This window comes from Bicyclus anynana, chromosome 5 (assembly GCF_947172395.1).
Source record: "Bicyclus anynana chromosome 5, ilBicAnyn1.1, whole genome shotgun sequence".
Taxonomy (NCBI): domain Eukaryota; kingdom Metazoa; phylum Arthropoda; class Insecta; order Lepidoptera; family Nymphalidae; genus Bicyclus; species Bicyclus anynana.
This window is the reverse complement of record NC_069087.1, coordinates 16526178-16537080: the sequence shown is the minus strand read 5'-3', so window position 1 is coordinate 16537080 and position 10903 is coordinate 16526178. Positions and strand designations below refer to the sequence as shown.

The window sequence follows — 10903 nt, the reverse complement described above, 5'->3', positions numbered from 1 at the left end:
GACTGACACTGATTTGACACTTGACAGTTAACAGTCAAAACTGACAGATTCTTCTCTATAATCCGCTCCGCGTGTCGAATCTTTTGGTCTATGGGCTCAGACCAATTACATTCTATAGGACCTGCCTCGTAAGATGTGACCCCTCTGGGGCCTAATTGTCTAACGCAAACGATTGAATTTGACAATTGAAATCGTACGTTTTTACTTGTCGAACGGCTATTTCGGATTGTGTAAGCCAATAGAAAGCCATCGGTTGGGCATAGTTTGTTCATTACGATTAGATCGTTATTTTTATACGAAGAGTGAATGATTTGTTAAGATTTGACAGTTATTTGCGATTGTCTTCGAATTGTGTAAAGTTTTATGGTCATGGCTTATGTCAAAAACTTACGATGGGTCTTGAGTCACCTTTGATCGTAAAACGGACAAATTGTGGATGTCCAAAATTCCAAAATAATAATTTATATTTTGTTAAATATCTAAAATTAATATTTTTTTCCATTCTAAATCTCTCAATTCAGTCTCCCCGTCCACAGTTAGCATTTTTAGGACGAAACTTTGCGAAGTGTTTTGTTTGTAAACAATGAACTCTGTTAAAAAGAGTAATAAATAATATATTCTTTGCAATGAACCTATAAAGTCAAAACAATGAAATTAATTGAGTGCTATTAATCGATTTATATAGGATGCTGAGACTTGGACTCTGAGAGAAAGTGAGAAAAAGAATATACACGCTCTAGAAATATGTTGAAGAAGAATGCTTGAATATCCTGGACACAGTCTCACTCCTCCAAGAACTGGGGATCAAACAGCATCTTTCTTCCAGCATCCAATGTCTTCTTACACACACTTTCTTTGGACGTACCAGAGAAAGAGACGATAAGTCCATAGAGCGACATAAACTCAATACCTACGATATTTAATACCATACCATGTTTTAGATTTCTGCGACATCTTGCATGTTGTTGTATCCAATGTGTTGGGATCTGTGTTCCAGGGCTTATGTGTGTGGTTTAGTTAAGTTTGCTGGTTATTAAGCAAAAAGGAATCGAATTTCATTTTTAAAATTATGATTATGGCGAACGAACTCTTTCGTCATCGCTCATAGGTACATTTACATTTTCCATTGGTGCATGCCCACCCTAGGAATCCTAGGATTCTGAGCTACCGAATAGGAATAGGAAATAATAGTAGATAAGCCAATGGGTGGGATTAGAATAGGATAGGAATAGGGAATGAGTCAAAGCGAAGCTTGTCTGTCTGCTATATTATCTTAGTACACAAACTACACTTACATTGAGACTAAATGTTGATGTGTGTATTTTATAATATGCTCAATATTAACAATTTTGCTTTACAGGATATTTGGAATATGCCCTATAACTGCAGACTCCAATACAAAAAGCACCTGCAATACAATAGAATAACATATTGGTGTGCTGAAGAAAAGATGGCAAAGGCTTTTAGCTGATAGGACATTGTACTGATGACCCTGTTATCTGGTCAAATCATAAATGTGTGTGTATTATCAAAATATTTGCATAGATTGTGAAATGCTGATGATATTTGATTTGGTCTTTGATATTTGAAAATAAAAGAATACTTACTTCGCTGAGTTTGTTTTTTGTAGTCTTTTCCAAAACTAAAGCTTTCAGTTTAACATTTTACTATTAATATTTTTTTTTACCATTACAATAATTAAATAAATTATTCAAAAAAGTGTAGTTGTAAAAAATACATTTATAATACCTGTGTATGTTCACCCCCTGCAGTTTCACCCACATAATTCCTGTTCCCGTGGGAAGGAATACATGGCCTATAATACTCAAATATGGATTTTTATTGGTAAAATAATCTTCAACATTGGTTCAGTAGGTCCAGTGTTTACCCCTACAATCTCACAAACTGTATCTTTTTATTACAGTATCTTGACTACTAGTATTCTAAGAATTATGAAAATGACACCTCTGAGGGTAAAAATAGGGGTTGGAAGTTTATAAAAAAAAGATTTTTTAAGTTTATTTATTATAATAATAATAAATACAGTAAACATAGACTTTCAGTTAGACATTTTTTAAACCCTGAAACCACAAAGCTTAAAAATAATCAAATATATACTTCTCATCCAAACAGTCAGCCTGTACAGTACTTGCAGACACTGTTTTGATGATTAGTATATTTTCTTAAATCAGAAAAACGAGTCATCATCATGGATCAGTCATCAATCATGGATTCAGCCCTGCCCACTGTACTTGACAACATATTGGCCATACTTAAATGTTAAAGCATGTTTATTTTTAAATATGTTTTACCGTAAATAAATTATTACAGATGCTATCTTTCTAACAGCTAGCAGGATAGGTACAATGAAGTTACACACTAAATAATCAAATTTATTTTATAATTAACAAAAATGAGTAAGAATATAGATGGATGGCTGACATAGAGAGCTCCTGGAATTAGACACACACACACACCACATAATTCTTAAGCTGGCTCAGCTAGTCAGTCTTCCCGTGTGGGGTTGTTAGTCCCCCATCGGGCGCGTCCCCGGGTGGTGGATAGGGGAACGCCTCCCACACTTGGGAGGTACCGGAGAAATCCGGCGCGAACCAAAACTAGCATGGGGGGTGCGGCGCTTTGCGCTTGTAAGTTGCCGTCTGGATGCTCCTAGTACTTATCTGCGTCAGATGGCAACATAAGGAGGGAGGCTTTAAAGTCCCGAGGAAAGAAACCTCATTAAAAATTCCAGTATGGGTGGAAACGCCCTGCGCGGCGGGCTTGCGGGCCTTCAAGGTCCGTGAGCACTGGCTTTGGCCACCGTCGGGCAACCCGTAATCTGCACTGAGCAGAACCGGGGGCCTCACGCATGGAGCGTGAGGCTGCGAGGAAGACAACCTCTTTAAAAAATTACCCCAATCTCAAGGTTGGTCGCCCGCCGATGAGATGAATGGCTGATGGGAGTTCAGTCGCTAGGGCGTCAAAAACTTAAAAAAAACACAATGAAATTGCGATCAGATAAAAATTCTACCCGGGAGGGTCCCGCTAGCGGGGAATCCCTTGGTGCACCGGAAAGCCAGTGCATCGGCCCCATCGTATACGGGGGGGCCAACTGTCGCAACACAGAGGAGGAGAATAGGGGGGGGATTGAAACTGAAAATGCGCAGGGGGGAGAGGGAGTGGTTGATATGGATTTAGGATTAGAAGTAAGGAATATAAAAAAAGTGGAAGGAACAAAAGAAATAAGAGAGGATAAGGAAGACTCTGAGGTTATGATGGAGTCAGACTGCAGCATTATAATGATGAGCAGTAGAGTCAGATCAGATTCCGACTCTTCGGTGGTTGCGTCGGGCTCTAGTCGCTTATGGCAAGGTATCAAAAGGCCTCGTATAGAAGATGATGATAAGTCTGCATCTTCCGACGAGGATAGATTGGGGACGCCAATGCCCAATGGAAGAGGAAACCAGTCTAAAATATTAAATTATGACTGGGCCAAAGCAAAAGAGGCCCTCAAGAAAAAAAAAGCAGAGAAAAAAAAGAAAGCTGAAGATGAGCGCTTAAAGGCATTAGTCGTGGATGAATTTCAGCGCGAGGAGTTCAGACGAATAAGGTCTGAAGACGGATTACAGTCCAAAAATAAGACCGCAGCTCAAATCCAGAAGCGAGTTGCGGAGGATGTGGCATTGATAAATAAAATCGCCAGAAGGTCCTCCAACCTTAAGGGAACATTTGTGCGTGACCTTAGAGATGCTGCCGCCTCTATTCAGGAGGCTGTGGAAGTCCTTAGCTCGCGCACCATCGCAGAAGAGACTCGCCAGCTGCAGGCTGACAATGTTCGTCTGCAAGATGAAATGGCCGAACTCCGTAAGGAGTTAACCCAACTCAAGGTAGAAATGGATAAGGTACGTAAACAGGAGACTACGCACTCTTCTATCGATGTACCTGAAGAGCCGCAACCCGTACCTCATTCACAAAAGAAAGAAAAGGGCCGTCGTACTGCACGGACTCCTACGCAGTCCACAATGGATGAAATCTGTCACACTGTAATGGTACAGGTCGGAGATATGGTTAACGCCCGCCTGGCCTCCTTAGAAGACAGACTTCTTCCAGAGAAGCGTTTGCGTCCACCTTTGTCCGGAGATACAAAAAGACAGGGCGCGACGGAACAAACAACAAGCAGTAGCCAGAAGCTCACACAGGATATGCCACCTACTGAAGAAGGACAACCGGCTAAATCTTCTTCACGTGAAAAGGAACAGTGGGAGAAAGTAAGACAGAAAAAGAAGAAGAAGAAGCAAAGTGTTTCACCAGAAAGTCCATCAATGCAGACGAACGAAGAATGCAAGCAGCCTGCTAACAAGCCTCGAAAGCTGCGCACTCCGCGTTCAGCAGCTGTTGTTATAACGCTGCAACCAGGGGCCGAGGAGAAAGGCGCTACATATGCTACAGTGTTAAAGGAAGCTAAAGAAAAAATAGCCCTGTCCGATCTCGGAATAACTGCTCTGCGATTTAGGAAAGCGGCAACTGGAGCGCGCATCCTAGAACTTCCAGGAGCCTCGAGTGAAATGTTGGCAGACTCTCTTGCACACAAATTGAGGGAAGTCATCAGCGAAGAATTCCTGCGAGTCTCTAGACCCATAAAATGCGTTGACATGCGCGTTTCGGGTCTAGACGACTCCGTATCCAGCGATGATGTGGTAAATGCCGTAGCATTACGTGGAGGCTGCCCCGTCACACAAATTCGGTTTGGCGAAATAAAACGGAGCTTTTCGGGTTTAGGAACGCTTTGGTTGCGCTGTCCAGTGTCAGCTGCAAAAAAAGTGACAGATGGTGGCAGACTACTAGTAGGCTGGGTTTCAGCCCAAATAAAGATCCTGGATGATCGGCCCCGCCGTTGCTACAGATGCCTAGAATCAGGACATTTAAAAGCACAGTGTAAAGCCGAGATTGACCGTAGCGATACTTGTTACCGCTGCGGTCAGGCGGGCCATAAAGCGAGGGGATGTTTAGCTGTGCCACACTGCATAGTATGTGAAGATGCTGGTAGATCGGCAAACCATTTGGGAGGCAGCAGTGCTTGCAACCAAAGCACCAACACTAAAAAGAAGACCAGTAGAAAGACTGACGATGGCCCCCGGGCCTCTTCGCAGCCTGCCCGTCCATCTACAAGTGTGGCCGAAGATGTTACGATGTCTGTAGAATAGTGTTAATATGGCTCTCAAATTTTTACAGGCTAATATCAACCATTGTGCCGCAGCTCAGGATCTTCTATTCCAGACTATGGCAGAGTGGTTTGTGGACGTTGCTGTGGTTTCAGAGCCATATTTTGTACCTTCTGGTGATAATTGGGTAGGTGACAGGGACGGTTTGGTTGCCATCGTCAGTCGGACCTCTGTCGGTTCCCCAGCAATTGAAAGAGTAGTAAGAGGTCGAGGATATGTTTTAGCGCTAATAGGCGGTGTGTCTGTGATTGGGGTATATTTCTCTCCAAACCGCACTTTGGCCGAATTTGAGCAGTTTCTGCTTGAGATCGGGACAACGATCAATAATAGCCGTCCTAGTCGTGTGCTTGTTGCTGGAGATTTCAATGCTAAATCTGTAGCGTGGGGATCCCCGGCAACCGATGCACCTGGCGAGACTCTGGAAGACTGGGCAATTTTGACAGGCTTGAATGTGCTGAACAGAGGGTCAACTTTCACGTGCGTGCGACGAAATGGCGGCTCAATTGTAGATGTTTCGTTTGCTGATGCAGACTTGGCGCGTTGTATTAGTGGGTGGAAAGTTTTTAAAGATGTGGTGTCTCTCTCAGATCACAGATATATTAGGTATGATGTGTTTTCCCATCTGGTTACATTAAGAACTCGAACTCAAAGCTTGCGGTGTTATGGCCCTCGCTGGTCCATTAAGCGTCTCGACCGTGATGCGTTGGTTGAGGCGGCGTTGATACAAGCGTGGTTACCTGCTCCTATAAGAACTATAGCAATAGAGGAGGAAACTGAGTGGCTCGGTCAAGCTATTACGCAAGTTTGTGATGTAGCTATGCCTCGAACAGGGTTTATTCCCCCGAGAGATGCGGTATACTGGTGGTCTGAGGAGCTGACTCACTTGCGCAGATCCTGTGTGGCAACTAGACGCCAATATACTAGGAGTAGGAGACGGCGAACACGTAATCAAGCGAACGAAGATCGCCTTTATGCGGTATATCGGGAGGCGGTCGTTACTCTCCAGGTGGCTATTAAAACAGCTAAAAACCTAGCCAAAGAAGAAATGCTAGCCAGTCTCGATGCCGATCCCTGGGGTAGGCCCTATAAAATGATTAGACGTAAGCTACGCTCACGGGCACCACCACTAACAGAAACTCTCCAGCCCCAGCAGCTGGAGTTAGTAGTGGACGCGCTATTTCCTAATAGGGGTGAAGTAGAATTACCTCGCTCGACATCCTATACCAGTGAGGGAGAAACATCCTTCTCCGAATTGTCCGAGGCAGAGTTTCAAGTAGCGGTAAAAAGGCTTCGATCAAAAAACACTGCCCCGGGTCCGGATGGCATTCCTGGCAAGGCGTGGGTATTGGCCCTGGGTCCTCTCGAACCTAGAGTGAAAGCTCTCTTTAACGCATGTCTGGAGCATGGCCAGTACCCGCGTACTTGGAAGACGGGAAAACTAGTTCTAATCCGAAAGGAAGGTCGTCCTGCTAACTCACCTTCAGCGTATAGGCCGATAGTCTTGTTGAATGAGGTCAATAAACTCTTTGAGCGAATAATATCAGCTCGGCTTGTTAAGCACTTAGAGGAGGTGGGGCCTGACCTCAGTGAGCACCAGTTTGGATTCCGTCGAGGCAGATCCACTATAGATGCTATTGCTCGGGTGAGGGCTTTGACAGAAGACGCACTATCCCATGGTGAAGTCGTTTTAGCTGTATCTCTTGATATCGCTAACGCTTTTAACAGCCTCCCATGGAGTTGCATCAGGGAAGCTTTAAGGTACCACGCAATACCGAGGTATCTACAGCGGATTGTGGAGAATTACCTCTCTGAAAGAGCAGTGGTCTACCCAGCTGACGGTGGATGGGTGCGAAGGGAGATGTCATGCGGTGTTCCACAGGGTTCGGTCCTTGGTCCACTTCTGTGGAATATCGGGTATGACTGGGTGCTGCGGGACATTAACATGCAGGGTGTCGACGTTACGTGTTATGCAGATGACACGCTGGTTACTGCCCGGGGCAGCACCTTTAGGGAAGCACGCATACTGGCGACGGCTGGTGTGGCCCAGATAGTCGCCAGGATCAGACGACTGGGGTTGGAGGTAGCCCTTAACAAATCCGAGGCCCTATGTTTTCACGGGTCAAGGATGGCACCTCCAGTGGAGTCTGACCTCGTCGTTGGAGGTGTATCAATCGCTGTTGAGTCGACGATGAAGTATCTTGGACTCGTCCTCGATAGTCGATGGAAATTTGAGGAACACTTCCGACGATTGGTCCCAAAGTTAATTAGTACCACCGGGGCTCTAAGCCGGCTTCTCCCAAATATGGGTGGACCCAACGTTGCCTGCCGTCGCCTTTACACTGGAGTAGTGCGATCGATGGCAATGTATGGGGCGCCAATATGGGTATACTCTCTAACCGCACAAAACCGAATGCTGTTGCAGAGGCCGCAGCGGGTCATGGCGGCCAGAGTAATCAGGGCGTATCGTACCATCTCCTACGAGGCTGCTTGTGCTTTGGCTGGAACGCCTCCGTGGGATCTGGATGCGGATGTGTTGGCGTCGATACACCTGCGCAGGGTGGATGCCCGATCACGAGGTGAACACGTTTCCCCGCAAACAGTTACCAATTGGAGGCGCACCGCGCACGCCAAAATTATTCAGCAGTGGCAAGAAAGGTTAATGTCGCCAAGTGCTGGTCGAACGACTATTGACGCTATTCGACCTGTACTTCAACAGTGGGTACAAAGGAGGCACGGAATAGTCACCTTCCACCTTACACAGGTTCTTTCGGGGCACGGCTGCTTCGGTAGATACCTGTGGAGGGTGGCCGGTAGAGAGCCTACCGAGGAGTGCCATGAGTGTGGCTGTGCATCTGATACCGCACAGCATACTCTAGCTGAATGTCCCAATTGGGTAGAGCCACGCGAGGCACTCGTGGCTGTAATCGGTCAAGACCTTTCTCTGTCAGGCGTCATAAAAGCCATGACGAATAATGACAAATCCTGGGAAGCTGTAGTCTCCTTCTGTGAGATTGTTATGTCACAGAAGGAAGCGGCGGAAAGGTTAAGAGAGGTTGACTTGGAGTGTCATCCTATCCGCCGTAGAAGAGCAGGACGCAGGCGGCTCGCTCATGACCGCCATTTGCCTCCTTAACGAGGACCTCCGGGTGACAGATACGGGGAATCTGTCGCCCACTGGACATAAACCCTCGAGTTGTTGACGTTTTTAGTGTTCCCGAAGCGATTTCAATAACACAACAGGAGAGCTCGATTACGAGTGCCGCTGGCTGGGTTGCGGTAGTTTATGAAATGTTCCCGTGGCTCAGTCATCAGGCGGCGAGTCGGAACACCGTGGGGTTTTAGTCGGTTGAAGTCCGACATAACCGTCTTGCCTCCCCGTGGCGAGAAGGTATCCATGAGGATTTCCCCACGTTAAAAAAAAAAAAAAAAAAAAAAAAAAAGCTAGTCAGTCTTGTTGTCAAAGCACTCATCTTCATGTCTCTGAGTCAATATCAGTGGTTCATCATAATGGTCAGTTCATAATAATCAATTTAGTCTGAAATTAAAAAAAAAAATTAATCTTTCATACTAAAAGTTAGATAGAATCTTTGAGAGGAAAACATTAGCAGTGGTGTCCTGGGTTTGATCCCTGGCTGGGCCGATTGAGGTTTTCTCAATTGGTCTAGGTCTGGCTGGTGGGAGGCTTCGGCCAGTTACCACCTTACTGGCAAAGACCTACCACTAAGCGATTTAGCATTCCGGTACGATGCCATGTAGAAACCAAAAGGGGTGTGGATTGTCTTACTACTCCTAACAAATTAGCCCGTTACCATCATAGATTACATCATCACTTACCATCAGGTGAGATTGTAGTCAAGGGCTAACTTGTAAAGAATAAAAAAAAAACCTGCTCCAATGTGGATTGGTAGTTATGGTGTTAATATACCACTATCAGATGTTAATGATAATTAATGTTCCGAAGGTCCTGTGTTTGATCCCCGGCTGGACCAATTGAGACTTACAGCCAAGCAATTTAGCATTCCGGTGTGATGACGTGTAGCAACTGAAAGGGTTGTGGATTTTCAGTTTAAATTGTAAAGAATAAAAAATAAAATATAACAGTAACATTTTGCTCTCAGTAGAGGATTTTGAATGGTATATCTAAATGCCTAGATAAACTAACTCTGCGAACCCATTGTAATTATGACACTGTTGTTGGCTGGTGAAGGAATAAAACACCCTAAAGAGCTAGAGAACTGTTCAAATTCTTTAATAATAAGTCTGTTTGTGAAGTCACTAATCACACACTTAGGTAAACCTATGTATATTAGTGCCGATTCATACGAGACTTAGAGATTAACACTGGGATAAAAATAACATGCGGACTTTTCTAAGAGACAGAGGAAATGCCCACTCTCTCCTTTTGCGCAGCCCGGATGTGCTAAATACTTCCAAACAAAGAAATTACTGCTATAACTAGTGCAGGGACAAGCAGCGCGATCACTTATTAATCGGGCATTGTTGATTGTTCTTCAGTTGGCTAACTGTAAGTTAACCACTTGTAGTTACGCTAACCACCTTAGCCCTGCCTTGCCTGAGTTAAGGGTTGTTTTAATGAGAAACTTCTTAAGAAATGGACATCGACAAAATTAGATAGAGGTAGTTTTTCTTTTTTGTTTACTTTTATATTTTTGATTAACAATAACACAAACGAAGTAAACTTTGCTCCTAAGATCACTATAATTTAGTAAAACTTTGCTCAATTTCTAAATTCTCTTTAAAACCTGAACAATAAAAACTTTGTTTTGTTTATAAAATTTAAATTTCTAATCCACAGGTTATTAATATGCTATGTTTCACCACAGACTAATAGGATACCCCGTTATTTTGACACTAGCCTACACAGACAACAGGGAGATTACCAAATAGTCCAAATAGCCCTTGGTTAAATTCGTTAATTGCGTTTTGTTACTTGAGTTGCATGTACCATTTTCTTACGCTATTGTCTTCAATAGTAGATATTTGTCGTGAAATTTAATGCTTCTTTAATGTTTTAAACAAAAGACATAAAACTTTGTTAAAATATATGCATTATTATGGAGTTTGACTTAAATTTGATAATATTATTAACGATAGTTTCACTATCGTTTTGCATAATCAATACGCAATCTTCATGAATGATTTCAGTTCATCGTTCACCATCCGGTCTTCATATAATGAACTAAATTAGACAATACCAATGTAAAGTTACGATTAGACCTGTGTAATTCGATCGTTTCGTAAAACCCGGGTCGATCGCGACCCATACTCATGGAGATCGGGTCTCAATGATTCGATCATTTCGATCATTCGGGTCACGGGTTGTTTGGGTTTTGTGTATCGTTGCGACGCGGCTTGAAGTAGGTAGGTATTTGAACTGAACACCCGTAAGACCCGAACCGGAACCCGATCCTTTGATTGACCGACGGATTCAAAACAAAGTTATGCCTACTATCAGTTAAATAAATATTGTGGTTTGTAATTGTATCGCTTTTGAGTTGTGATACAATAATATTAAGTCATCGTCTAAATTTACATTCGAAAAATGGGAAATTTTATTTTATGTTTTTATGAATATAGATAAAAAAATGTAAATAATTAAAGTTATTATATATTATATAGATAAAACTATTGCTAAAAGTAATACATACCTACATATATAT

General features: G+C 43.5%; 1 protein-coding gene and 1 long non-coding RNA gene across 2 annotated transcripts; both read left to right on the top strand.

Moving 5' to 3' along the window:
* Nucleotides 1–147: 147 nt before the first annotated feature.
* On the top strand, nucleotides 148–1612 carry LOC128198106 (uncharacterized). The gene is made up of 2 exons (XR_008250854.1): nucleotides 148–713; nucleotides 1361–1612. It is a non-coding gene; the product is annotated as an uncharacterized LOC128198106 (long non-coding RNA).
* A 1390-nt stretch (nucleotides 1613–3002) lies between these two features.
* LOC128198132 (uncharacterized) lies at nucleotides 3003–5204 on the top strand. Its single transcript, XM_052881880.1, has one exon. It carries the CDS (start codon nucleotides 3003–3005, stop codon nucleotides 5202–5204), a length of 2202 nt encoding a protein of 733 aa, XP_052737840.1.
* The last annotated feature ends 5699 nt before the right edge of the window (nucleotides 5205–10903 follow it).

Excerpts from the sequence above, each read along its gene's own strand:
- LOC128198132 (XM_052881880.1), top strand. The coding sequence starts at position 3,003 with ATGAAATTGCGATCAGATAAAAATTCTACCCGGGAGGGTCCCGCTAGC.